General features: G+C 43.8%; 7 protein-coding genes and 1 long non-coding RNA gene across 12 annotated transcripts; 3 read left to right on the top strand and 5 right to left on the bottom strand.

Annotated features, from left to right (window-relative positions):
• Positions 1-7,959: 7,959 nt before the first annotated feature.
• On the bottom strand, positions 7,960-9,394 carry LOC9646729 (tubulin beta-1/beta-2 chain). The gene is made up of 3 exons (XM_002969625.2): positions 8,995-9,394; positions 8,672-8,941; positions 7,960-8,618 (listed from the first exon to the last, which is right to left on the bottom strand). The coding sequence occupies exons 1-3, from the start codon at positions 9,386-9,388 to the stop codon at positions 7,960-7,962; spliced, it is 1,323 nt and encodes a 440-aa protein (XP_002969671.1). The 5' UTR covers positions 9,389-9,394.
• A 233-nt stretch (positions 9,395-9,627) lies between these two features.
• On the bottom strand, positions 9,628-11,005 carry LOC9645882 (bidirectional sugar transporter SWEET1b). The gene is made up of 5 exons (XM_024674912.1): positions 10,920-11,005; positions 10,607-10,643; positions 10,113-10,545; positions 9,907-10,026; positions 9,628-9,859 (listed from the first exon to the last, which is right to left on the bottom strand). The coding sequence occupies exons 1-5, from the start codon at positions 10,960-10,962 to the stop codon at positions 9,689-9,691; spliced, it is 804 nt and encodes a 267-aa protein (XP_024530680.1). The 5' UTR covers positions 10,963-11,005; the 3' UTR covers positions 9,628-9,688.
• A 260-nt stretch (positions 11,006-11,265) lies between these two features.
• Positions 11,266-16,327, top strand: LOC9645881 (ATP-dependent DNA helicase Q-like 4A). 3 transcript variants are annotated; one of them, XR_002992342.1, is made up of 24 exons: positions 11,266-11,498; positions 11,544-11,675; positions 11,733-11,793; positions 11,855-12,097; positions 12,146-12,685; positions 12,743-12,874; positions 12,923-13,009; positions 13,057-13,184; positions 13,232-13,352; positions 13,408-13,559; positions 13,611-13,746; positions 13,796-13,919; positions 13,970-14,040; positions 14,091-14,159; positions 14,214-14,333; positions 14,382-14,540; positions 14,596-14,676; positions 14,722-14,883; positions 14,930-14,985; positions 15,041-15,164; positions 15,218-15,312; positions 15,361-15,438; positions 15,492-15,891; positions 15,941-16,327. XR_002992342.1 is itself a non-coding variant. In XM_002969870.2 (23 exons), exons 1-23 carry the CDS (start codon positions 11,488-11,490, stop codon positions 15,802-15,804), a joined length of 3,177 nt encoding a protein of 1,058 aa, XP_002969916.2. In that variant the 5' UTR covers positions 11,266-11,487; the 3' UTR covers positions 15,805-16,251. The 3 variants fall into 3 exon arrangements, 2 of the variants coding, with proteins under 2 accessions (XP_002969916.2, XP_024530374.1); XM_002969870.2 differs by having other exon boundaries at positions 12,164-12,685; positions 15,492-16,251; XM_024674606.1 differs by having other exon boundaries at positions 15,492-16,251.
• LOC9646728 (L-ascorbate oxidase homolog) lies at positions 16,006-18,682 on the top strand. Its single transcript, XM_002969869.2, has 8 exons — positions 16,006-16,673; positions 16,748-16,857; positions 16,942-17,212; positions 17,272-17,374; positions 17,436-17,784; positions 17,847-18,212; positions 18,286-18,364; positions 18,421-18,682. The coding sequence occupies exons 1-8, from the start codon at positions 16,533-16,535 to the stop codon at positions 18,613-18,615; spliced, it is 1,614 nt and encodes a 537-aa protein (XP_002969915.1). The 5' UTR covers positions 16,006-16,532; the 3' UTR covers positions 18,616-18,682.
• LOC9645880 (bidirectional sugar transporter SWEET1) lies at positions 18,617-19,840 on the bottom strand. Its single transcript, XM_002969623.2, has 6 exons — positions 19,768-19,840; positions 19,670-19,706; positions 19,390-19,606; positions 19,166-19,327; positions 18,993-19,112; positions 18,617-18,918 (listed from the first exon to the last, which is right to left on the bottom strand). Exons 1-6 carry the CDS (start codon positions 19,808-19,810, stop codon positions 18,676-18,678), a joined length of 822 nt encoding a protein of 273 aa, XP_002969669.2. The 5' UTR covers positions 19,811-19,840; the 3' UTR covers positions 18,617-18,675.
• A 3,303-nt stretch (positions 19,841-23,143) lies between these two features.
• On the bottom strand, positions 23,144-24,783 carry LOC112346271. Of its 2 annotated transcripts, none has more exons than XR_002992361.1 (7): positions 24,700-24,783; positions 24,424-24,630; positions 24,257-24,376; positions 24,089-24,180; positions 23,765-24,040; positions 23,562-23,704; positions 23,144-23,501 (listed from the first exon to the last, which is right to left on the bottom strand). It is a non-coding gene; the product is annotated as an uncharacterized LOC112346271 (long non-coding RNA). The 2 variants fall into 2 exon arrangements; XR_002992360.1 differs by having other exon boundaries at positions 23,985-24,040.
• Positions 24,065-25,896, top strand: LOC9646727 (cryptochrome-1). Its single transcript, XM_024674865.1, has 4 exons — positions 24,065-24,383; positions 24,442-24,666; positions 24,722-25,413; positions 25,464-25,896. Exons 1-4 carry the CDS (start codon positions 24,065-24,067, stop codon positions 25,875-25,877), a joined length of 1,650 nt encoding a protein of 549 aa, XP_024530633.1. The 3' UTR covers positions 25,878-25,896.
• LOC9646726 (geranylgeranyl transferase type-1 subunit beta) lies at positions 25,639-27,543 on the bottom strand. 2 transcript variants are annotated; one of them, XM_024674866.1, is made up of 12 exons: positions 27,378-27,543; positions 27,234-27,315; positions 27,132-27,181; positions 26,921-27,066; positions 26,813-26,868; positions 26,675-26,751; positions 26,576-26,621; positions 26,412-26,518; positions 26,283-26,350; positions 26,145-26,232; positions 25,873-26,092; positions 25,639-25,809 (listed from the first exon to the last, which is right to left on the bottom strand). In XM_024674866.1, the coding sequence occupies exons 1-11, from the start codon at positions 27,528-27,530 to the stop codon at positions 25,889-25,891; spliced, it is 1,077 nt and encodes a 358-aa protein (XP_024530634.1). In that variant the 5' UTR covers positions 27,531-27,543; the 3' UTR covers positions 25,639-25,809; positions 25,873-25,888. The 2 variants fall into 2 exon arrangements, with proteins under 2 accessions (XP_024530634.1, XP_024530635.1); XM_024674867.1 differs by having other exon boundaries at positions 26,412-26,491.
• Between the last annotated feature and the right edge of the window lie 73 nt (positions 27,544-27,616).

Genomic DNA, 27,616 nt, shown 5'->3' with positions numbered 1-27,616 from the left:
GTGGCTCGTCCTCGAATGTCACTGCACTCTCCAAAGCCTGCGGTCGCAAGTTGGTCAAAAGAGACAGATTCACATTAATCACACGGGAGAAACTGCGGGATCTAATAATGACCATGCGACACTTAAAACAAAGGGCCGGGTTCAATTTGCAATTGGGAGTTTGGACATCCATGATGCGCCACAATGCATTAACGTTGCTACAGATGATGCACGATTAGATGCGAGTAATATTACCATTTAACTTTCTCCTAACGCAGGAGGATTGCTTGACTATGGTCCATGTAAGGGGTAGCAAGCCCATCTTCGTCAAGCCAGAGGCTGTAGTGATGAACCGGACTGCTAGGTCAAGTGAAATCCTCATCATCGATGACTTGATTAAAACTACAGCGAACACGCACACATATGCAGTGCACCCCATCTCTTGCAGTATGGAAACTAGGGAGAAGAAACCGTATGTTCTGGGGGACCTTGCAAAATGGCTTGGAGCGATGGTGATAGAGAACCGGCTAGTCCAGGAGGTGGCTGCAGAAATCAACCAAATGGCAGATGGAACGGTATATCAGAAGCCATTTGATCAGACAGACACCAGTCATCATTTATGGCATGTATATTGTCTAGCCAAGCACTATCCGCATCTCCATAATCTGCTCAACCGGATGGGTTCTTCGACCACTAAACTTGAGCGTGGACGTATTAGAGAAGAGATGGCATTACTATTGGGTTTAAATCCTGATAGTGTGGAGAGTGATGAAATTCCAAGATTATTGTATAGGCGTTGGAGGCAAAAAATAACAATCTGAGATGGCATATATTTATTTAAAAATGTAACTTATTATGGCATGGGGTTCCATGCCATTGTATTAATATTAAAAGACAATTCTTTGAGATGATTTGCATTATACTAGAAGTGTTACAGCATGTTATTGGAAGTCTACAAAGTTGTTTTATTAATAAGGGGAAAGTAAAGATTGAATGGGGACTTGGGCTCCACCTAGACTCGGAGCAACTGAGCCAATATTAAAAGGATGGAAAGAAATTGGACGACGATGACAAGGAGAAGAGAGAGGTGAAGCAGTGGCAGGGGGAGGAGAAGTGATTGAGTAAACATTTCCTTGTTTAAAATAAAATGGCATGTGCCTCAATGCAGTTGAATTTTGTTATATTTATATACTATATAAAGGTTTGGAAACGTTATTTTACAAGTGGGATAATGACAATTCCCACTTTAACGAAATAGAGCTTTCCTGCTTTTGGTGCCAATCCTCGCGTTCGGCCGAAGTTCTTTTGCGGGAATCCTTGGGATGATGTGTACCATTGGTTCGATCACTTTACGGTGATTGCCACATATCATTCTTGGGATGATGCTCAACGTTTGCGTGTGTTTCCCACGTGTCTCCAAGGGACAGCGTTGCAGTGGTATAATGGTTTGGGAGCAGTCACTCGTGGGGATTGGAGTGTTCTTTCGGATGTCTTCAAACGCGCCTTCGGACATGCTGATGATTGTGATGATGCTTTCTAACAATTGCATCATCTTCGCCAAGGGCCATCTGAGTCAGTGATGCAATTTGGTGTTCGTTTCCAAAGTCTTTTGCTTCGGTGGAGCCAAATATGTCAAAGCAGATCAAGCTAGGAATGTTGTGGCCAGCACTTCGTCAAGATCTTGTCGGACTTGTGCATGCACTTGCTCCCGCCACCCTTGACGATGCTCTTCGCTTGGCACAACGTTATGAGATATCGCTTCTTCCACTTCTCGCTGCACATCTTTCAGCTCCACTTCCTATGGGTGATGGTCCTGTTCCAATGGAGGTTGATACTGCTGCTGCTCGAGTCCGGTGAGGACATGGTTGTGGCCGTGATGTTCGCTTCTGGGCATGTGATGAAGTTGGTCATACTTATCGGCGTTGTCGGCATTTTCCGGATTAGCAACCTTCATTTCCTGGGTGGAGACCTCGGCATCAGCAATGTCCTGTTGGTGCTGTTGCAATGGAAGGTTTGGACACCGAGATGCATCCGGGAAACAAGGAGTCGCGCGAGTAATGGAGGGACTTGCGCGAATAAGTCAGTGACCCCTCCATCTTTCTTTTGGGAGTATCATCAAGGGGTTCACTCGGCACCAGTTCATCCAATGTTTACTTTCCAAGCTCGTCTTAATAATAAGAGGTCTCCTATTATTCTCTCCGTGTTGGTTGATACAAGTTCGAGTTTATCTTCTATTGCTTGACCTGTTGCCACATGTTGTCGTCTACACGTGCGGCAGAACCAATTTTCATTTTTTATGGCAACGACTGTACACATGCATGTGCACGGGATGAGGTAGACCTGGTTGTGCGTGTGGGCGATCTCAAGCTTGAGTTGCAGTCGTTGTGGGTGGTGCCGAGTCAAGCTTTTGACTTCATTCTTGGTATGGATTAGTTGCAACGCAATCATGCCAAATGTGACTTTGAGGCTTCTCCCCCCTGTCTCATACTTTCTTATGTTTCATCCATTCCTCTCACTTCTGTACCTCTTTGTCCCTCTACTTCTACCTCTGCTTCTATTACTCTTATTTCCCCACTATTTCCTCTTGTATTTCCATCTTGTTCTACTCTTCCCTTTTCCGATCCCTCTGACAATTTTTGTGTTGCAGCAGTTGACCAGCTCATAAAGGAGTATTTTGATCTCTTTGACTTTGACCTATCATCTAGAGCCAAGATTGCCACACATCATCCAATTCCAACTGAGGATGTTCGTCCAATTGAGATTCTTGTTCATCTTTAGTCACCAAAGGAGATCAAGATTTTATGTGCAAATGTCAAGGAGATGTTGGAGAAGGGTGTTATTCGGAAGTCATGGAGTCCTTGGGCATGTGAACCTCATCTTGTGACAAAGCCTGATAGGAGTATTTGTTTCTACATCGACTATCGTTCATTAAATGACGTAACAATCTCGGATGTGTACCCTCGTCCTCACACTACTGATCTCTTGGATCGTTTGGGGAGAAGTCGTTGGTTCACCAAGCTAGATCTTGCTTCTGGGTACTAGCAAGTACCGATAGCCGAAGAAAATATTCCTAAGACTACTTTTCGTACATTATTTAGTTTGTATGAGTTCCATTTGGTTTGAACAATGCTCCAACAACTTTTCAACGGATGATGGACGAGGTTCTTTGTGATATGCTAGAGGTGACTGTTGACTTCATTGATGATGTCTTGATCCATTCGGAGGGGACGTGGGAGGAGCACGTTCGTGATGTTTGTAAAGTGTTGGATCGGCTATGCGACGTTGGTTTAAAGCTGAAGCGGTCGAAATGCGTGTTTGGATCCAAAGACACAACTTATCTTGGGTACCGTATTTCTCATGAAGGTTTGCAAGTTGATCCTGACAAACTTGTGGCTGTTCTAAAGTTCCCTACTCCGAAGTGTGTGAATGATGTGCAGTGCTTCTTGGGCAAGGTGCAGTATCTCGGGCGTTTTGTGGATCATCTTTCTGATCGTACTACACCATTGCAAGCATTGCTGAAGTCATCAACATCATCTTTCATTTGGTCTCCGGATTGTGAGCGGGCGTTCGAGGATCTCAAAGAGTTATTGACAACTCCTCCGGTTTTGGCATATCCTGACTACACTCAACCTTTTATTTTGCGCGTGGATGCTTCAGACATTGGTCTTGGAGGTGTGTTAATGCAAGAGAGCTCGAGTGTGTCTGGTCAGCGCCATCCCATTGCATATATAAGCTGTACATTACAACCAGCGGAGATGAACTACTCCACAACAAAGAAGGAGTATTTAGCAGCACTCTGGGGTTTCGAGAAACTTCATGCATATCTACATGGTTCTCGAACGTTATTTGAAGGTGACCATGCTGCTGTTACTTCGTTATTAAAGCAGAAGAACCTGGTTGGTCGTACTGCTCGGTGGGCTTTGAAGCTTCAGATATATGATTTTGATGTTGTTCACCGCCCAGGGAGTTCTATGGCTGATGCTAATGCCTTTTCTCGAGCTCCTCTTCCTTCTTCACTCTCTTCTCATGTTCCTAATGAGCCTGTCATTCTAGCATCTGTGGATTTTCTAGACGAGGATTCTATGCCATCGGCGGTTGCTGTACTTGACATTTAGTGTCCACAAGGTGCAAAGCAAGATCTACCTTCGCTTGATGAGGTTTGCGAAGCTCAAAATATTAAGCCATAGATTCAAAGGCTTCGAGATGGGTTTGAGAATCCTACATCATTTGTTGATGACTTGTCTTTCCGGCATTTACATTCTCAATATCATTTTGAATATGGCCTTTTTTATTTTGTGCGGACAGATCCTGATGATCATTTACGGCTGGTGGTGCCTTCTATCTTTATTCCGTGGTTTCTCCATGCCTACCATGATTCTCCTGTTCTAGGTGGGCATATGGGACATCATCGTGTAATCGAGAAGCTACGCAAGTCTTTCTATTGGCCGGAGATGCGACGTGATATTATCCAATATGTGTATAGCTGCGTCTGATGCCAAGCTCGTAATACTCTCCCTTGGGCTGCTGAAGGACGGTTGGAGTTAATTGCGGTTTCCCGTCCGTTTGAGTTGGTGGCGTTTGATCTTATAGGACCTTTTCCACGGTCAACTGCTGGCAATGAGTATGTTATCATTGCTTCTAACTATTTGACTCATTGGGTGAAAGTTGGTGCTCTTGCTAGCGCCTCTACAACTGCTGTTGGATACTTCCTCCTCAATTGAGTGGTGTTCCAGCATTCTTATCCAGAGTGGATTCTTTCGGATAATGGTCCCACATTTATGGTTGAGGCATTTCATGTTTTGACGTCTCGGTTGGGGATTTGCCACACTTTCACAAGTGCTTATCATCCACAATCAGACAGTCTAGTGGAACAGCTCGTTCGGACGTTCAAGGGGATGATTGCGAAGTATGTGAACTTTCAGCATTCGGATTGGGATGGTTATTTGCCGTCTCTTCGGTATGCATATGTCACTGGGGTGCAGAGCTCTATTGGTGCTTCACCATATAAACTCCTATATGGTCATGATCCAATATTACCAACGGAGCTGGGTTTACCTTCGCGATTGCCACGAGCTGCAGATGCTAGGTCATGGGATCAATATTTGACAAGCATTCTTCCACTTGTCCGAGCGAAGTTTGCCGAACACTTAGGCCACGTACAAGTGGGACAACAACAGTGCTACAACTCCCATCATTGTCCACCTATGGAGTACAAAGTGGATGATTTGGTGTTAGTCCGTTTTCCCCATCTTACGGTACGTGGTTTATCTAAGGGGCTCCTTGCACAATGGAAAGGACCGTATCGGGTGTTGCGGCAAGTTGGACCACAAGTTTATGAGGTTCGGCATGATGTCCAGCAAGCCGATCTTCCAGAGATTGTGCATGTGCAGCGGTTGAAACACTTCATACAAATGGATCAGGAGCAGTTAATACCATGTACAGATCCACCAATGCCTCCTCCTGATGTTCCTCAAGATCCCGGCCCGTCTACAAGAGAACCCTGATGGTCTTCCATTATTCTAAGAGGAGGGGATGATGTGAGGGGCCAAGTGTACGGCTACGATGCCGTATACTAATATTAGCATAGTGGCATTTTAGTAGCCGTCAGATTAGTTTCAATCTGGACCACTCGCTCCTGTATATAAGCTAGGGTTTTTGGGCTAATTAATATGCACATTTCTGTATTCCCTTTTCTATATTCCAAGCACTCACAATTCTTTATATTCATCACCATCTGAACTTTCTAAAGAAGATAAATCCTTGAAGAACTTCAAAATTACATAATATGAATGTTAATTGTGGATAAAGATGCAAAAGATTTTTTATGTAAAAATATAGCTTTCAAAAGAGTATATATGAAAAAAATGTGATAAATGGCACATCATATATATATATATCTGCAAATCCATCTATTTTTCAAAATATAAAGCATATTTACACAAAAATACCATATAAAAAAGTAAAGATTTTATAAAGACTTAGAAACATTTATAAAAACACTACTCATAGTTATAGTTTTCATTACTAAAAAATATAAGAAAATTGTTTTTTGAGATGGTTATGCAGATAATAATTAAAAACAAAAAAATGTAACTTATTATTAAATTTAATGTTATTCTTAAGAATATTCTAAAATAGAATCTTATTTGAGATTGTGGATTCACCAAAATTAATGAAAATATTGTTAAATGGTATTGATTGTAGGTAATATACTTTGTTCTAAGATCACAATAAGAGTTATTTTACATATAATGTCTTAGTTTCTTTGAAAGTTTAAATTATGAGTAAAGTGTAGAATCTTACATTTTTAAGAATGACAGTATTCGAGTTATTCTATATAATTATAACACAAGTGGTTCTAACACTATTGTAATTCTAAAGTTTCATTTTTGAGACTGATGATCTAAACTATCAAGAATCAGGGAATGAATTTTTATTATAACACTAATAATACATACAAATTCAGCTTAGTATAAATACTGATAAAGGATGTTTTCACCATTTAAAGATTTAATTTGTACTAGAAAAAATGTTAATACTACTCACACTTGGCTCCCATGCTTACCAACATTTCATGTGATTGATGTTTGGCATTTTCAGGGCTGCTCTAATTCACCAAAACGCATTTCCCTTGTCTCAAGTGTCAAAGACTGAGAACTTTTTTTAACGTATTACCTGGGTATACCCTTGTTTAAAATCAAAAGCTCCAGGACCGTCTTTCGTGCCCGTTGAGGAGCTAAAACCACATGTTCCTTCCGTTTGCATCTGTGAGAGCTACTTTAAGTTGGGAGAAATCAACGAAAGTTTGCTTGTAATTCACTCGACCTAGCTCTATTGCTTTCTGGAGCCGTTTCTGAGTGCTCGCTAAGTAATCCGGGTTTCGACCAAGTCATCGCATGAGAGGCTTGATAAACTTCCATCAACAGAAACAAGCAAATAAGAAAAACTTGGAACCACTACATACCCAATGCACTGCTCGTTTCGTCCATCACAGGTGCTATGGTTGAAAGGTGAGCTAGAATCACCAACAAGCCTCCTCCTCCCACCTGGTTTTAAATGGTTTGATCAGTCAAGTTTCCTGGCTCTAAGGAACGGAAAGGGAAAGAAATAGAAACGAGCAAAGGTAGCCTCAGTACCTTCTTCTTCTAGCTGTTTGTCAAACCAACAATCTTCCGTGAAATGCGAAGCAAGTTGTCACCACTTATGTACGAGCTCGTTGGTCCGATTCATCCAAGTAAAACCAGCTGAAAGCACCGATCGGAGCTCTTTTTCTGTATGGTCTTGTCAACATTGTACTTGTCTCGTTTCCTTTTCTCCAAGGGATTGTTGAGATATGCGCTGGTTTCAAAAGCCCAACTTTAAAATCAAGAGATTTAGTATCTTGACGATGGAAGAACCAGGCCTCAAATTCTCTGTTAAAAATCCAGAGCGTTGAACGATTGCTTGAAAAATCCCTACGGAGAGAACGTACTGTTAGTAGCCGCGTGCATATACATTCTTACATCGTCACGTACCACTGCTTGTTGACTTGGAATACATTCCAGTACCAGGTATGAGTTTTTCTTTTCTTACTCGCAGTAACCAATCTTTCGTAGAAGCAAGTTCATCGCCTTGTGTGGACGACGATTCCCTCCTCTTTACACACAAAAAAAAAGGAAAGAGAGACGTGGAAGAAAAGAAAAAAAGATATTACTTGGGAGGAAATAACTTTAAGAGTGATCGCTTGCGATCTAATGCACGAATCTAATTGTCAAACGCTACTTGCCTCCCACGCCACAATGAAGCTCCACACCTTGAGGCGGAGGTGGATTTCAGGGGCATTCTGCATTTGTGACATCGGAGCTCTTCAATCCTACCAGGAGCCGCGAACCGCGGCGGCAAAGATTGGTGCGCCCAGATCAAGCAGCGAAAATGGACTAACTATTAGAAATGCCAGAGGTTAAAGGTAAAATACATTATATAGGAAAAACTTGTTTTCTATCACTCTTCCTCCTCAAACTCGCCCTCCTCATCGGCGGTGGCGTCCTGGTACTGCTGGTACTCGGACACCAGATCGTTCATGTTGCTCTCCGCCTCGGTAAACTCCATCTCGTCCATCCCCTCACCAGTATACCAGTGAAGAAACGCCTTGCGCCGGAACATGGCCGTGAACTGCTCGCTCACTCGCTTGAACATCTCCTGGATCGACGTCGAGTTCCCGATGAACGTCGCAGACATCTTCAACCCCTTGGGCGGGATGTCGCACACGCTCGACTTAACGTTGTTTGGGATCCACTCGACGAAGTAGGACGAGTTCTTGTTCTGGACGTTGAGCATCTGCTCGTCCACCTCCTTGGTGCTCATGCGACCCCGGAACATCGCCGAGGCGGTGAGGTAGCGGCCATGCCGGGGGTCCGCCGCGCACATCATGTTCTTGGCGTCCCACATCTGCTGGGTCAGCTCCGGGACGCTCAGCGCGCGGTACTGCTGCGACCCCCTCGACGTGAGCGGCGCAAATCCCACCATGAAGAAGTGGAGGCGAGGGAAGGGGATGAGGTTGACGGCGAGCTTGCGGAGGTCCGAGTTGAGCTGGCCCGGGAAGCGGAGGCAGCAAGTTATCCCGCTCATGGTGGCCGAGATCAAGTGGTTCAAGTCGCCAACTGCGAGAAAAAGAGAAGATTTCATGATCTCAAGAACTTGCTAGACTACTCACAGGTGGGAGTGGTGAGCTTGAGGGTCCGGAAGCAAATGTCGTAGAGCGCCTCGTTGTCCAGAACCATGCACTCGTCCGAGTTCTCCACCAGCTGGTGGACGGACAACGTCGCGTTGTAGGGCTCCACGACGGTGTCCGAGACCTTGGGCGACGGGAACACGGAGAAGGTGAGCATCATCCTGTCCGGGTACTCCTCGCGGATCTTGGAGATGAGGAGAGTTCCCATCCCAGAGCCGGTCCCTCCTCCCATGGAGTGACACACTTGAAACCCTGTCCAAGGAGAGTCAAGTGCTGCTCGGGGAAAGATCAAGAGTAATACGCACCTTGGAGACAGTCGCAGCTCTCGGCCTCCTTGCGAACCACGTCCAGGACGGAGTCGATGAGCTCCGCTCCCTCGGTGTAGTGTCCCTTGGCCCAGTTGTTCCCAGCGCCGGTCTGGCCGAAGACGAAGTTGTCGGGCCGAAAGACTTGGCCGTAAGGCCCGGAGCGGACACTGTCCATGGTGCCGGGCTCCAGGTCCATGAGCACCGCGCGAGGAACGTAGCGGCCACCACTGGCCTCGTTGAAGTAGACATTGATGCGCTCCAGCTGCAAATCCGAGTCGCCGTGGTACGTCCCGGTGGGATCGATGCCGTGCTCGTCGCACACCACCTCCCAGAACTTAGCTCCAATCTGGTTGCCGCACTGACCACCTTGGATGTGAAGAATCTCCCTCATGGCTGCGAACAAGCTATGAGCAAACAGCACAAGTGAAAGTGTGGTTTATTGAAACTTCCAAGATTCGTGGATGCCAAGAACCTTAAAACTCGTCACAAACCGCTCTTGTCCACGTGGATAACTGTGTCATGTAAATTGTTTAGATTACCCTAACTTTTTCTCCGTTCAAGTTTAGCAACAAAAATGCTTAAATCCTTTATTCCATAAACACCTTGAGAGTTTTTTATTTGTCTTCCAGGTTGTTCAAGCGTTGTGAGCTTGGTTTAGGAGCCGGATCAATTGAATGGTTCTAATCTCTTCCTAATCCTCGGATGGCTGTGCAACTATGACAGCAATCTCCACTTTGGAGTGGTCCTTAGACGACTCAAAGAGTGACTCTTCCACATGGACCGGTGGCTTTTTGACACGGCAGTAGCAAGCATACAAAATCAGCTGTCCGACAGCCAATGCAGTTCCCATGGCTTCGGCAATCTGGCAACCAAAACTCAGTAGAGAAACATCAAACAAGTGTGGATTACCGTGAGAAACACGTCTTTCCCCAAAAGGGCATAAACCGTCCAAGTGACGCAATTGAATAAGAGCGCAAGGGAGACCAGAAGTGGCATATACTCTACACTCTTGGTTTTGATGACCAGTCCCTGGGAAAAGAAACCGAAGCGTTAAAGAATGTATATAGTCCAAAGAATATTAGAGAGTGGAGGAGGGAATACTAACACGCACATACCATTATCGAAAGTGGTGACGCAAAACAAAGAAGCGCTGCGATCGTGGCGCTTGTTCCTGCAAAGAATTGCCCTCTAGACTTGCCAAGTATTTTCAGGCACGCCACTGAATCAACCGCGAAGATAAAGCCCACGAAGAGGATCGAGAAAAAGAGCTTGATCTGGAAAACAATGTTGCCAAAAGTTTGAGATTGAAAAACTCTTTCCAGAGGGCTTGCCTTTTGGTAGCGGTCCGTGAATGTAAAGTAGAGGAGGATATAGATTGTTTGGAGTGAGACTTGTGCGATGCAAATGGTTAGAAGCTCGAAATTGTTGGAGGTGATGAAGGGGAGAGCGTACCATCCCCACAAAAGATTGCATGTAAATGACATTAAGTATGGAAGAAACGAGAAATCGTCCGTGGACCTTCGCTTGCAAATCCGCCAGAAAGTTGGGCTAAACATATTTGAATCGGTCAGAGATTTGAAAAAAGGGAGAGTTCTTTAGAGTTTTTTACATTGGAGCGAGGCTGGTTGATATGGTAGCAATATTTCCTGGCACCACAAGGCAACTTGAAGGCGTTAGCTTCCGTTAGTTAAGAAATCCGCGAGAGATTTCTCGTCTTTTTTGCGACTACAAGCAAAGAGATTGCTGATGAAATCGCGGAGAAGAATGATCGAGGAAAGATTCAATCACTTTGGAAGAATGACACGCACCAGTGACGATCAAACATGAGTTGATTGCACAAAAGAATTTGAGCAACAGAGAGAGAGACAGAGGAGAGAGAGAGAGAGAGAGCTCTGGCTGGATTTCTGGATCAAGAACTTCACCTATGATTCCAATGATGAATTTCGCGTGTAATATTTGATCCATTGCTATGATTTTCGAGCCTCCTGAGCAGCGTTAGCTCTTTCAATTTCGCGAGAACATTTGGCTTTAACACCACTTATTTATTCTTGCGCGGAGTCCCTCACTTTACCCAAAAATAAAGAAAGAAATCCTGCGAGCAAGATAAACTCCCTCTCTCGCTCCTAAACGTGATCGTCGAATCTATTCCTTTATATAATCTGTAGTGCTCATGGTCTTTGGACGGTGGAGAATTTACTAAGAATTTACCGGTATATCTTTGTCTGCACTTCTGTACGCCACTACTGGCTTTTGAAATTTAGGGCTCTTCGCACTTTTTTCCCTCCATTTCTGGGAAGCCCTGGGTTTCAGCTGCATTGCTCGTCGGGAGGAAGGCGCTGGGCTGAGCGACTGTGCGGATCGAATGTAGCTGCTCACCCCTTGATTTCGAGCGGCCGTGCAGCTTCTATGGAGTAAGATTTGGGCTGAGATCAGCTAGGGTTTTCAGGGCAGTGATTTTCCTCGGCTTTAGCTTCAACATGCTACGAACTCATGAATAGGAGGTAAATGCCGAAGAAATCCCGAGGAATTGCTGACTGGAATGGCAGGAAATGCGGATCAAATGATGGAGCGGTAGAAACAAATTTACATCAAGTTTTGCAGAAGCTTGAGAGCTTATCCACGTCGAAGAATCGTGGCTTCTTTTACTCGTTGCCTGGGCAGCGGCCGCATTTATCTCGGTGAGTCCTGTGCTGTTTTCGTCTTTGTCGTCTCTGAGAAAAAAAAAACGTTTCTAGGATCTCTATGGCATGCGTGATTCAACCCGTCGATGCGAATCATTCTCAAGCGGCTTCGAAGGTGCGTACATGGATTCTTCGCATGACTCAATGGTTCTAAATTGGTCGTGACTTGGAAAAAGGTGTGGAAAAGCTTAGCTGCGACACACATTGACTACGTCAGGCCTGGGATTAGTGCGCCGGTTATCGATTCTTCGAGTAATATTTGTCGAAAGCCCTTGACTTCGGCCGCATTGCCTTCACAGAACCAGACGGTATCTCAGCGCGGTCCGATAGTTGTTGAACAAACTCACGGGAAGTCGGGGGCTGTCTCTAAACATAGTGCTACTACATGTGACTCTTTTGTGGACGATGACTTTCTCGAGGTAAACGAGCAGCGTGAAGTTTCTTTCACGTCTTACCCTGGAATGCAGGATATTGATCTTGATCAGATTGTCTCAGAACATTATGTGAAGAGCGGCCAACTTAGTGCCACGCCTGAAGGATTCCAAACAACGCAATCAGCTCCTGCCGTTTTTGGTGGCACCCATGCAGGAGCTGGTGCGCAGTTTGCGATTCCGCATACAGGTCCCATACTTTTGGACACGCCACCTTCAGGGTATCCTGCCACTGCTTCGTCGACGATTTGTTTGGACACGCCACCATCGAATACCGGCCCTCGAGATTATAGACGGGAAAACTTTTCTGAAACCCATCATATCCAGAGGCAGTGGTCCAGTCCACCATCGGCTCAGTTCTGTCAACCATATCCTCCTAGCGAAGAAAATCATATTCACAGGCAATGGTCTACGCCCCAGTCTGTGCAACCATATGCTTTTGATGGACGTTTATCGTTGACCACGCCGCAATCCCGTGATTACGTTCGACAGAATTTTTCCGAGGTGAATTATGTCGAAGGTGCTAACGACAGACAGTGGTCTCGAAGTGATTTTCCTTGGAGCATGGATTTGAAGGTCAGCAGATATTTCATTTTTGTTTATTGTTCTTTACATAGGCTTTTTAAAGTTTAGGCGAACAACAGAAGATATTTTGGTAACAAGTCCTTCAGGCCAAATCAGCATGAAATAATCAATGCAACCATGAGCGGTCATGACGTCTTTGTGCTCATGCCGACTGGCGGAGGAAAGAGCCTTACGTATCAGGTATGCTTTTTTCCATATAAAAATGCTACTAAATGGTTTTTTCTGTAGCTTCCAGCTATTTGCTGCCCGGGTGTGACTCTGGTAGTCTGTCCTCTTGTCTCTCTTATCATGGACCAAATAATGCATCTCTCACAGGTATACTGCAACGAAAAAAAGGGAATAAATATTCTATCATTTTGTAGGCCAGCATTCGAGCCGAACACCTAAGCTCAAACCTGGAATACGAAGAGCAAAGGCAAATCTTGCAGCAGCTTAATTTTGACCATTGCGAATACCGTCTGCTATATGTGACGCCTGAGAAAATTGCAAGGTTACAACTACATAATGTATACGTGCTTTTCTGACCCAATCATACAGAAGCGATAATCTACTGAGGAACTTGGAGAACTTGCACAGGAGAAGACTCTTGGCACGTATTGTCATCGACGAGGCACATTGTGTCAGCCAGTGGGGTCATGACTTTCGTCCAGATTACCAGGTAGGAAATATTTTGTGTTACATCTAGCTCATGATGTTTTCTTCAATGCGGCAAGAATTTAGGCATTTTGAAGCAAAAATTCCCGGACGTACCACTGATGGCACTTACAGCTACTGCTACAATGAGAGTCAAAGAAGACGTAGTTCAAGCTCTTGGTCTCTGCAAATGCATAATTTTCCGGCAAACCTTCAACAGACCGAACTTAAGGTTTCTTGCTGTGAATGTTTCTGTGATGTGTTGGCTAATTCCTTGCTGCAGGTACTCAGTCGTACCAAAAACAAAGAAAGTCTACGAAGAGATTGACGCTTTCATCAAAGAAAACTATCCTCATGAATCTGGTATAATTTATTGCTTTTCAAAGATGGATTGCGAGAGAGTTTGCGAACAGCTTCGGGTAAGTATGTTTCGTACTCTTGCAAATTGTACTGATAGTATCCTTCTAGAAAACCGGTCACAAAATTGGTTTCTACCATGCTAGCATGGATCCACAAGAAAGGAACAGGGTGCAACGTATGTGGAGTAAGGACGAAATCAATATAATCTGTGCCACTGTGGCATTCGGCATGGGTAAGCCCGCATAATACTAAACTGCGTGAGCTTCACAGGAATTTTGACAGGTATCAACAAGCCAGATGTAAGATTCGTCATACATCATTCTATTCCAAAATCAATTGAAGGCTATCACCAGGTACCTTTTTTTTAATTTACTTCGATGCATTTTAACGGTTTTTCAACCAGGAATCCGGTCGTGCTGGACGAGACAATCTTCCAGCTTCTTGTATTCTTTACTACAGCTATAGTGACTATGTAAGCATTAGGACAACAGAGGGAATGATTTTCTCACAGAAGTTGTAATGCCAGGTTCGGGTAAAGCATTTACTTTCTCAAGGAGCTGTCGATCAGACTTCTACTGGACGTAGCTGGAACAATTCTGACACTGCGAATCAACTGAAAACAAACTTTGACAATCTTCAAAGGATGGTAAGCTTCGATTTGAGATGATGTACATTCAATTTAGGACTACCACAGGGTGCTTACTGCGAAAACGAGGTGGATTGTCGGAGATCTCTTCAACTTGGTCATTTTGGTGAAAAATTTGACAGCGCATCTTGCAAAAGCACTTGCGATAACTGCTCCAAAGCTGTAAGTTTTGTCGAAGAAGATATGACTCCAGTTTGCCAGCAGCTTGTAAGCTATCAATTGAACAAACTCGGCAGAGGTATTACTTAAACTGTAAATGCAGGTGCAGCTCATCAATGGTCTTGGCCAAAGCTTCACCATGTCGCATGTTATAGATGTTTTTCGAGGTTCCATGAGCCAGCAGGTATGTATGCGTGCTTATTCACGCTTACTATCATATTAACTGCAGGTTAAAAACGCTAATCATCATCTGCAAGAGCTCCACGGGGCAGGAAAGAGTTTAAACAAAAGTGTCGTAGAAAGGATATTGCATCGACTGGTGTTTGATGAGGTATTGAAGGAGAACATCAACAAAAGCGATACATTTGGCTCTATTTCCTCAATCTTAAAGGTACGTACGTTCAGCACAATTTCAAAACTTAGGAAAACGTTGACAGGTTAACGACTACAAAGCACGGGAACTATTTGATGGAGTGTGCAAAATCGTGATGAAGTATTCTTTTCTTGTTCTTATCGATTAGGGGCTGATACAGTGACCGCGGAAACAGGTTTCCTGCTGTGAAAAAAGCTGACAAACCCGAACGCACTCCCGTGTCGACTAAAAAAGCACCTCTGGCGACAAAGCTATCTGATCCAGAAGATGGACTTTCGTCTTCGAGTTCGGTCTCACCCGTGAGTTCTATAAACTTCTGTCTGGGGCAATGTGATTTACGTTTCCTTGGCAGGCAATTTCGATGGAAGTTTATTCTGCTCTTCAAAAGTTACGAACGGAAATAATGAATGAAATTGGAGGGAATCTTCTTCCGTATCATATCATGGGGTGAGTTTACATTGTATGTAGGAAAGCTGACTTTGTTTTGTGTGTCAGAAATGGAGAGCTTCATCAGATTAGTAAGAGGCTTCCGAAGACCGTAGATGAACTGCTAGAAATCAACGGCATTGGGAAGTACGTTTCACCTAAAACTTCTTCCTTCTTAGCTAATCCTTTCTTGCAAACAGGGTTAAGAGCAATAAGTACGGTGCTCGAATTCTCGAGGTGGTCGATCAAGTGGTACGCGAGCACTCGAGTTCGGACAAAACTCGGAACAAGGTATCCGCGGCGTCAATGCCGAAGCGGCAAAGGGATGCTCCAGACTCGGAGTGGAAAACCACGCGCTCGCCAATCAACTTAGACGAGTTCGCGGAGGAGGAGGACAAGCCGGCAAAGCCAAAGCAGGGAAAGAAGCCTCGAAAGACATCAAAGCAGCCCTTCCAGATATCGGACTCCGAGTCCCCCGACTCTGGAGCAAGCTTCGTCTCTGCGGAGCAGTGACTTAACTTTGGCTTGGAAGATCTCAAGCAACTCAACTGACAAACTTGCAAGATCACACGATGTTCTCTCGGCAACTTACGACGCGAGGTATGTTTTTGCTTATTGTTTTGTAGATTCTCTAACAGTTGGAAGCCAGGATTAGTTTTTGCGAGTTAAAAAGCATGATCGCCGACCTCATTATCGTGACGCGGTGAAGGAAAGAACCAAGAAACATTCTTTTCGGGGGCGGGGGTCCTTTTCCAGCTGTGCTGGCCTCCAAACGGCGGGAAAACGAATATGCTTTGGCATTTGCGGCGCGCCGTGCGATCAGGGGAGATCGGGGCCGTTGACTACTAAAGCTGACTAGGACAGCTAGCACGCCAGGTCAGCTTTTTTGTCCCGCCATTCACATGAATGGAGGCTGGTCTCTTTCCTCTTAGTCCGATAATCCCCATTAGTAATGATTAATCACGGCTGGGCATCCAGAGCTTTTTCCTCGTGCCCACCGCGAGGAAAAAGGTATCCATGCCTCAAATCGGTGGCATATTCATTTCTCGTTAACGCCGTCGCTCTCAGGGTTCTCTCCATTGCTCCAGCCTCCTCCCTCTCGACGACGCCTCTTGCTCGCGGCCATGGCCTCTCCACCCCGGCGCTAGCTAGATTCGTCCTTCTTGCGCCGAAATCCATCGATTCTTCGATTCTTTGCTGATATTTCGATCGATCGCGGCTTGTGGGGGCGATTTCCAGCTATGGCGCGACCGGCATTGCTCCTCAATGCTGCATTGGTCGCATGCGCCTTGGTACTAGTCGCCAGAGCGGGAGATCCGTACCAGTTCCACGACTGGAATGTTTCTTTCGTCAACACATCGCCTCTGGGAGTGAACCAGCGGGTAAGTGTTTCGAGATCTTTGCAGGCAATGAGATTATCGTCTAATTTTTTGTGATGTTCTTGGGGATCGTCCAGGTAATCGCGATAAACGGGCAGTTTCCGGGTCCCGAGCTTGAGACCACAACGAACAACAACGTCGTTATCAATCTGCGCAACAGTTTGGACGAGCCTCTGCTTCTTACCTGGTAGGAACATCTCAAACGCATCTTTGTAGCAAATGCCCTGTTGTGGCACTTTGTTGATGAATTTCTTTTGCTTTCTTCTTCTAGGAATGGATTGCAACTGCGGCGAGATTCATGGCAAGATGGAACGCTTGGAACGAACTGCCCAATAATGCCCGGACAGAATTGGACTTACCAGTTCCAAGCCAAGGACCAGATTGGAACGTTTTCCTACTTTCCATCCTTGCTTCTTCAACGAGCGGCTGGTGGCTACGGAGGGATTCGCATCCACAACCGAGCAGTGATTCCTGTTCCATTTGCTCCTCCTTTTGCGGAGCTAACAGTTCTTATCGGCGACTGGTACAAGTTTAATCACACAGTAAGTTCGTAGCTTTTTTTGTGTTTCTCCTTTTTGTTAAACATGTTTCGTTCTTCCAGCAATTAAGAGCTGCGTTGGATCGAGGGGAGATGATTGGGAAGGGGGATGGCGTGCTTATCAATGGACGTGGTCCTTATGGAACAACCTTGACAGTACAACCAGGTACACAAAGCTTTATCGTTTATAAACTAACAGATAGACTAACACTGCTAGAACGGTGCAGGCAAAACTTACAGGCTTAGAATCTCCAACGTGGGGAGCGTTTCCTCGCTCAACTTTAGAATTCAAGGCCACAAAATGAAGCTGGTGGAGACGGAGGGATCCTACACGGCTCAAGCACTCTACGACTCACTTGACGTTCACGTTGGCCAGTCCTACTCGGTTCTCATCACCACTGATCAGAGTCCCAAAGACTTTTATATTATGGCAACTTCCAGGTTCAGTCTCCCAGAGCTCACGGGTGTTGCAGTTCTTCACTACACAAACTCTTTCTCGCGTGTCTCTGGTCCCTTTCCAGCGGGACCTGCTGTGGGTGATATAAACTTCTCGTTTAATCAAGCACGTACCATCAAGTAAGTAATCCTGGTATAAAAAAATGAAGCTGCATTTCCCATGCCTCACTTTTATTTTGCAGGTGGAATCTGACCGCTGGCGCCGCGAGGCCTAATCCACAGGGGTCTTTCCACTATGGACTTATCAACATCTCCAAAACAGTAAAGCTCGCAAACTCGGCCCCGGCCATCAATGGAAAACAGCGCTTTGCTGTGAATGGCATCTCCTACATGCATCCAGGAACTCCATTGAAGCTGGCAGATTTCTATAAGATCGGAGGAGTCTTTTCTCCCAACTCGATCCCCGATTATCCCGACGGGCGGAGTCCCTATAATGGTGCGTCGGTGCTATCTGGCACGTACAGGTCGTTCATGGAGATCATATTCCAGAACAACGAGAATCCAGTACAGTCCTGGCATATCGATGGCTATGCTTTCTTTGTGGTCGGGTAAGTTTTTTTCATCGTTTTATCTTTTTGTTACTTCGGTATTTGTATTAATTGCTGTACTATGTTTTCTCAGTATGGGACCAGGGGACTGGACAACTTCAAGCAGGCTAACTTACAATCTTGTGGATGCGGTTGCCAGATCCACAGTTCAAGTAAGCTGTTAGTCTATTAATTCGCAAGCTAAGATGTTTTAATCTATGATTTGAAGGTGTATGCCAAGTCGTGGACTGCCATTATGCTGGAGCTGGACAACGTTGGCATGTGGAATGTGCGGTCTCAAAATGTTATAAGGCAGTATCTTGGACAAGAGTTTTACATGCGGGTGGTCAATCCGGAAGATCCCAATGGAATCAACGAGCCAATTCCTCAAAACGTCTTGCTTTGTGGCAAGGCAAAGAAGTGAGAAAGTAAAAAAGGAACCATATTCTTTTGCTGGGAGATATAATTTGGAGCCTCAAGTTTTTCATTGAGAGACCTCTTCTGTGTTCTTGTTCAGGCCTTGCAGTTTGTCAACATCCAGTGTAATATGTGCTACTTTCTTGGCATCGTCTTGTAATTCCTGAAATGTAATATGTGCTGCTTTCTTGGCATCATCTCGTAATTCCCGAAGTTTAATCTCTTCTTTGCTGGTGTCCTTTCTTGGTCTATACAGAGCATATAGAACAAGCTGACTAGTACCAAGGATGGCACCTAGTCCTTCTGAAATCTGGATGGAGAAGAAGAAGAAAAATATTATCAGGAAAAACAGAAAACACATAGAATGAGGAGAGGAAAGTTTACCAGTATGAAGTAGTCAAGCTGTAAAACACCATAGATTGTCCAGGCAACCGAATTGACAAAGATTGAGAAGGAGAGCAAGAATGGCATGTACTCCACACTCTTGGTCTTGATTACCAGCCTCTGTTACAAAGAATTCTTGATCAGTGAGGAAAGAAATAAAGAAATCTTCTTACCATGACAGTGAGAGGAGATGCATACATAGCAACTGTGACAATGGCAGCTGGAAGCCCTGCAAACATGCACCTCTCTGGTCGCTTGTGCATTGCTGACTTGGCTACTGCAATTGTTGCAGCAACTGATGCTGCTACACCGAAAATTGCTCCTGCAACACTTGCCTGCATAGAAACCGAAATATTATATAAGTGCCTTCTGGTATGAAACTCTTTCAGATATGCACCCTTTGTTTTGGTGAGGAGTAAACTAGGAAGATGATGAGGTAAATGAGCTCCAGAACCGCCTGTGCAACTGAGACTGTGAAGAGGAGCATGTTGTGCTCTGTGATGAATGGCAATGCATAGCATCCCCAGTATGCTGCATACAAGAGACCTGTTGCATATGGTAACCAGGAGAATTTTTCTACTGATTTGTTCTTGTAGATCCTCCAGAACGTTGGCCTAAAATTTGAAACGTTTCACCAAAACAACAAACAAAAAAACTTGAGTTTATATGTTGCTTACATTGGAGCCAGGCAAATGGAAATTTCTGTAATGTTTCCTGGAAAAAGAAAACAGCATTTTAATCAGACATTAGAAGCTGGTGATTATGCAGGGCAAACCTATGATGCCGAGTGCTAGTCTGAAAGCAGCCATCAACTCCATTTTGTTTGTGAGAAAAGAGTAGAAGCTCAACGATCTTTGTGAGCTTCTGCTCCTCACAAACTTATTTGTGGACAGTCTGCCACTTGATATTTATACTCGGAACTTGGAAGGCTCTCTGCTACCGCCTTTGGGAAGAGGTCAAGAAGGTGTGTGCTAGCAGTTCCAATTAAACAGTTGGGCATGCTGTAGCTCTATAAAGAAAAAGGATGTGTGGATTTCTCGCAACGAATCTACTTTGGATTTGACATATACACCGCCACGCCAGTTTGTGGTACACTTGTTACTACACAATTCATTGGGGTATCTTTCTTACACTCATTCCTGGCTGTCAGGGCGAGGGCGAAGAGAGAGCGAATGAAATTCTTCATGATTTTATCTCGAGTGAGATTCCGATCCAAAGCGTCTCCTCCCCGTACGTTTCTATGCCAAAGTATGTGATCCTCTAGTAAAAATTTGGCTGATAATGCTGGCCATTATTCATTTTAATAGTCAAAAACAGACCTGGCTGATAGATCCTCGTGCGAATATATGGTGTCCTGTGTCCCTACAAAGAAAAGGTTAATTCGGAACAAAACAAGCCGAGCCCAATGTTGTCAAGCGTGAGGAAGCATTATGATATAACACTGATAATGAAATGTTCTTGAGGTGAATGATTGAGGATATACATATAAGCTGTAACACCTGGATGAGAGTCACTATAAGACGTATCTGTAATAGAGCATAGGAAAACTTGAGTTACTTAAAAGGTGAATCACATTATAGACAACACACATCACCTGTATTTGTGGGGCTCGATTCAATCAATGCAATGATCAATACACATAGAATGCCAAAATGTTAACTAGTAAGTGGGAGTACCATGCCAGCCAGAATCCAGGGCTACCACATTAAACTTTTCTATGGATCTCTTGGTCAAACTTTGCAGCGCTAAAAAAGTAGCACCACCATGATATAAATCACAAGTTGTAATGGTTTCTTCTACCCATAACACCAAAATAAAGAGGTTCATGAAAAGTTCGAGACACTGATCCCAAACCCTGACACCAGAGAGGATTGCTGTTTCTAGAACACCCGAAAGGCCATAGCCGTCCTTCGCATTGTCATCCTTAATGGGCTACAAGAGGGTCAAGCTGTAACCGATCAAAAACATTAAGAATTCCAAACGCAATCCTCATTCCTCAAGAACGACGTCACAGCCCCACTAGTTTTCTTGTTAAAGAAAAGCACATACAGTATAATGATTCCATGGGATCATGGAAAAGCATGGGCATATTTCCACTCACCAAGCATCTCCTCCCATTGGTTTGACTTAAAAAAAAGGAGGATCTTACCACAAGAGTCCTTCCTGGTGGACACGCAGGGCAACAACCACAGACAGCTCGTTGACAGGTTGATGATGCGGAAAAAGCTGGATGTATATTTGTTACTAATTTTTTTCCGAATTGAGAATATGCTATTTCTGAAATTTCATTCCCACTATGCTAATATAATATTTATCAAATATATAAATATTATTTTATATTCTTCAATTGGATTTCGCATTATTACATGAGATGTGGCTTGATAGTCATTATGAAAAAGTTTAGTGTATCTCTATACTTTTTATTGTAAGCAAAAACTATGATAAAAAATTGATATTGGTTTTTCAAATTTTGGTTTAATGAATATATGATTGCACATGCATGCATTATTATATTTACACATATGCAAACTTTGAGTTACATGCAAAAATATTATGCAGACAATCACTTTGAAATTGCTATATAAGCAATCGAACTGTGATTGTATGTATAATATTTTTGTCATCCATATATGCATTAGCATAACACTTCAATTGCCACTCAAGACTGATATTACATTCTAATGAGGATTTTTTTTTTGTTTCATTCTTGTGTTATTGAGCTCAAATTTATGATTTCTTCATTGTGACCATCTTTTATATTTGTTCCATTTGCCTCTCATTTTGTGTTTTCTTGCAGATCTGGGATATATTTCAAATGTAGTTTTGATTGGTCTTGCAAGTGCCTCTCATTTGTTTGAGTAGTGTGGAGGAGATTGCAGAGTCTTTTCTAGGCATTGAACATGGTGGCTTTTCCATGAGCAAATGGATCATACTATAATTTTAGTAAAGCATTAGTTGAATTGAATTTTCACATTTCTAATCACACACATAAGTTTTTGGCATTCCAGTGGTTTGTTACATTTGTTTTGTTATGTTTTGTTTTATTGTGCAAAACCTTGAGTTACAAAAACTTTGAAAAGCACTTTCCATTACCTTCAACAAGGAAACTATCTTAAGTAAATACAGAGTTGAAATTTTGTAAGAAATTGCATATGTGGAACTAACCTAAACTTTGCTATGCATATCTGGGTGGCACTAATGCATGCTTATACATTTGTATTCACATATATGTCTTTCAATAATTTATACACATGTGTTTTTTTTTCAGGTATACCTCCCCCAAATTGCCATCACAATTTTCTTTCTATATACTAATGATAATAAATTCTAATTTATTAAATATTAATTCATTTACTAGAATAAGGATGGTATATATATATATATATATATATATATATATATATATATATATATATATATATATATGTTAGTTATATATACATGACTGACAGCTAAAATAAATAATGACCTATTAAAGAAACTAAGTGCCATATTAGTATGGCCTTCTTGTATATAAAAACATTTACATCTTTTTTAAACTTATTAAAAATAAAATAAAAAGTTATCATAAATAATAAAATATATAAGTTAAGTTTTCTATTCATAACTATAAATAAAATAATAATAAATAAAACTGCAGAAAAAAAGTCTTAGGAGAGAATTTTTGGTTGGTAGTGAATATACTTAGAATATACTGATATTCTAGGATATTTTACCATCTCATGGTTGTTATTCAGTTAGATTAATTTTGTATTTATATTTTATAAGATTTTAAAAACCCTTTCTAATATATCCTTTTTTATTCTATCATCTAATAATTAATATGCAATAAGATTAATTTTGTGTTTATAAATTACAAACATGCTTATAAGGAAAATTGACTACCACCAACCATGGCCAAAAACTGATCCATTGTAAGATCCAGCCCGGTACGTCCTTGGACCGCTTCTTCTACCAAGCCATTGATGGTTATATACTTTATTTGATCAATTGGATTAATAAGTAATAAGAAAATTAAGCGTTATTACATGCAATGTGTAGCAATTTATTTAAACTTTCTCCTAAACTTAAGAAAATGCATAGAGCAATTGAACCATTTAGTCTTGGAAATTATCGATCTAGTACTATAATAATAGTCAATTATGCTTGAATATCGAGGAAAGAGATTTAGAGTTCAGTTTTTCTTATAATGATCAACATTGATCAATGTCAGCTGAAACATGGTTAAAGCTTTATCCATTTGAGCAACTAGGATTGCCCAAAATAGCTATCTCAAAAGTTCGTTAGCTAAAGTTATCGAGATGTTCAAGAAATGTTGCCTTACATGATAACCATGCATGTCAGCAAAAACTTAACATTTTTTGCCCTTGTCCTCTATATGCCACCGTCAATACTGGACAAAACCTCTGAAACAAGCAAGACACGAGTCGCTGCGGCCGAATCCAAAAATTGACTGGATCTTCTCCCGGTACACTTGTTTGGCTGCTACTTGTAAAATTGACAAGAGACCTGCACCAACAAGTAAGAGTTTTGATAGATAACTCCGAAGACCTTTGAGAGCTGTCGTACCAGAGCATGGAGTATGGCTAGCTGTAAGATCCCAGCATTGAATCAGCTGCGGTAGATTTCACATGGGACTCGGATAAGCTGATACCATAACGTCTTGTCCACACTGGTTGGTGGAAGCTGAGTCTGACAACGCGCTCACATTCCTGGATTTCAGCGACAGAGATTTAGCTTATCCACATACAGCAAAGATTGACAACGCCAACCAGAAAGATCTCTCCAAACCCTGTCATTAACTTCTGGAATCCAGACAGCGTGTGTCATTCTCCTCAATTCAAAGCCAGCAACTAAGAGACACCACATAAGAATGTTGAGCAGGGCCATCAAGCACATAGCTGTTGAGAAAGAAGCCACGAAGGTACTAAGCTCCAGGACCAGCTTGCAATTGACAACAAGCAAGCACTTGAATGGAAAGTATATGCTTACGCTGTTTAGTGTGGCGCCCGGCTCCAAAATGTTTCCATTGAAAGCTCGAGCTTGTCCTGCATTGAAGACTCAGTGACTGAATGGAAAACTCTAAGGCATGTAACCTGGTATGGTTCCGAAGAGACCTTCGTGTAGAAGATAATCCCGCGCTGCTCGCCGCGGCGAACGCGCCGGGAGTCGTCCTTCCAATCTTCATCTGGTGTCCAGCAGAAGAGGGTGAATTCCAACCGGGCCGACACTCAAGATGGTGGCTCAAGCAGAGCCTCATTCACCTCGATGCATCGCTTGCAAGCTACGGCTGTTCGCTCCTCCTCCAAAAGGGGAACGACACGCTCTCTGTGCTGGTAAACATAGCTCGAGCTACAGGATCAACTCAGATCTTCTGCAACCATCTGTACGGTAAGAGAGTTAGGAAAACTTACGGCGTGGTAGAACTTACTCGATGCATTGCAAGCAGATCCCATCACTGTGGCCCGTGATCGTCGTGTAAAGCAGAGACTCCTGGAGTATGGAATTTTTGTACACAACTTCAACTGCGACACCTTGCACGAACCGTGGGAGATATACGACGAACAGGGCCACGCATTTACTACTTTCGCAGGATTTTGGAACCGCTTCTTGCGAACGCGTTTTGAGCCAGACATGCCTGATTCATCACAAGCACGATTATTTCCTTACCGGGGTAAGCACAACAAAAAAGAAAAAAGCAGAATACCTGGATCTCATAAGTTTTGCAGGAAATCTCCCCACTCCATGTAGTATAGAGGAGCTATGCCTTGAAGATGAGTCCGAGAAAAGTAGTAACGAGTTGCTGGCGCGGACATGGTCCCCTGGGTGTAAACACGCAAACGATGCTCTTCAAGCCTTCCTAGTCGGCCCTCTTAACGATTATACCACCAGTAGAGAGACGGCAGACAACTCCACCTCACACCTTTCTCCATACTTGCACTTTGGAGAGCTCAGCATCCGGAAACTCTACAATTGCATACGGTCCAAACAGAGAGACGAAGAGCAGCTGTTCTGTCCCCGTCGGAACGCACATCTCTTTCTTCGAGCTATAGGCCTGAGGGAGTACTCCAGATATATCAGCTTCCATTTCCCGTTCACTCAGGAGCAATCCCTGCTGAAAAACTTCCCCTGGAGAAACGATGAGATCCATTTCAAGGCTTGGAAGCTCGGAAAAACTGGTTACCCGTTGGTGGATGCAGCTATGCGCGAGCTATGGTCGACAGGATGGCTGCACTGCAAACTTCGAGTGGTAACATCCAGCTTCCTGATAAAGTTTTTGCAGCTCCCTTGGACCTGGGGGATAAAATACTTCTGGGACACTTTGCTCGATGCCGATTTAGAGAGCGATATACTCGGCTGGAAGTACGTTTCCGGTTGCTTGACCGATGGCCACGAACTAGACCGTGTACTCGATCCTCACGTAAGTAGCACGGAAGTGTAGCGCTGAAATTTATATCTCTGCGGCTGCAGGAGGAAGGATGTAAGCTTGACCCCAAAGGGGAGTACGTTCGGAGATGGCTTCCAGAACTCAGCAGGCTCCCAAACCAGTGGATTCACCATCCATATAGTGCACCTGTAAGTAGATTGCAAGCAGCTGGTGTCGAGCTAGGAACCAATTACCCGAAACCAATTGTGGACATGGAGGTAGCCAAATATCGACTGTCACAAGCTGTTAAGAGTATGCGGGAGAAGAATTCGGTAGAACAAGCCGCAAGAACAGAGGAAGGACAAGATGAGACAAACCCGAGACCAAACAGCCAGCATAATTTTCCAGCCGCGTTTTGCGATCAACTGGTTCCAAGCATATTGACCACCTCTGCGTCACACACACAATTTTCAGGATCAGTCACCAGGGGAAAGCATATTACTTCAAACTTACCATAGTTTGAATGGCGTTAGTCGGGAGTTTCTTCTTCGAGATATGAAAACTTCACCGTGTCAGAACCCATGTCGAAATCACCGGCAGCACGAGCGGAAATGCCTAGCTCACAGCATAGACTCTCAAGCCCAGGCTCGTTGAGAAGGCTGAAGCCACAGACACCGTAGTAGGAATGTAGCATATCCACATCGTCATCGGGATACTTGCTAAATCCACCTTTCTGCCAGAAGTAAGTGTCAGACTGAGAAAAAAGCAAGCTATTCGTTCTTCACCTTGTTTTGGCAACTAAGCAAAGACAATCGTAGAGCTTCTCGGTCACAAAGTTTGTAGGCTCCTAGAAAAACAAGGCTAGCCCCGACCCTGTAAGAAAAAGTCATCAAAACGTGCTTCGAAGTGGCGGAAATTCCTACCAGAAAGCGTAGCATGTGTCTGGTGCTTTGTTGATTCTTCCTTGAAAGCCTCCGGTAACTGCTTGTCGCTAGTTGAAGATGGAAAGGATTCAGAAAATCTACTCAACAATCAAGCCGTGGCTACTTTACCTGTAATAACCAACTGGTCAGAAGCGGGAAGTCTATGCCTGTTATTCCCTTTTCAGCAGACTGTCCAATAAGCTTGAGAGCTGCAACCGCACAGTAGGTAGCACCTCCTTCAGCCACAGAAAGAAAAAGAAAATATCACGCGTAAATGTTCAAGAAATCCTCACCATGAGCCTCTAAACCCGGGCACAATCCAAAACCACCATCATATGACTGAAAACAAAAAAATAAGTTAGCTAAGTCGTCAGCATCCATCGCAAAACAACCTGACATTTGGCTATGTAGTCACAGGCCAGCGGTACGTCCATGCCACTCCAATCTTGAAGGAAAGTGCAAATGGCAGCTAGAAAGGAACGACATCAGTGCAAAGCTTATACTCACAAGCATAACATTGCTTTGCTCACCTGCGCAGAAGAGGAAACGCGAATCCCTTTCAGCACCCAGATGAACAGGAGTGAAGCTGCCAAGAAAAAGGAAGAAACAATTAGTTCTTCAAGAGAATTCGGTACTACCATCCATCCGGTTGCTGTAGCGATTGCATGGAACGAACAATGGCATTTCTAGAGACTCGAGAGTAGTCGTCTCCAAGTATCTTCAAAATCGCCAAAGCCGAGTAAGTCATGGCCAGGTGACCACCATCGTATGAGGACTCCACGCCCTGAATGAAAGAATAGAAAATCAAGGTAAGGAAAGAGAAATCAAAAAGAGGAAGAGCAAACGCACATCACGAGACACATAAGTCGAGCGTGATCCAAGAAATCCAAACCTCAAATCTGGATCCACACGGCGATCAAAATTCCAGCGCTCACAACTACTGTTCCAGACCTTTCTCCGCGTACTCGTCGAGCTCCTTGAGCGGCAAAACTTGCAAACTATACACCCAATCCACGATCTCGCCAGTCGGAATCTGATATTACGGCAGGGAAAGAGCAATGCTAAGCGCTCGCGCTCGCGATCCGAGACAAATACCTGATTCAGGGCATTGAGGATGTCGAGAGCCGAGATCGCGAAGTAGGCTAACGAGAGCGTGTTGCATTCCTGCCCAAGGTAGTCCGCCGACAGGCCGCGGACGAGAAATCCTGCAAAGAACTGGACGTGCGCATCACGATCGAAGAAGACCATCGCTATAAACCCTAATCTTCTCTTTCTGGACTGACCTTTAAGAAGAATTACACGTTTCATACTCGTGTAGCTTATAAACTCCACTT

Source organism: Selaginella moellendorffii, unplaced genomic scaffold (genome assembly GCF_000143415.4).
Source record: "Selaginella moellendorffii unplaced genomic scaffold, v1.0 SELMOscaffold_13, whole genome shotgun sequence".
NCBI classification, from domain to species: Eukaryota; Viridiplantae; Streptophyta; class Lycopodiopsida; order Selaginellales; family Selaginellaceae; genus Selaginella; species Selaginella moellendorffii.
This window is presented reverse-complemented; position numbering and strand designations above follow the sequence as displayed.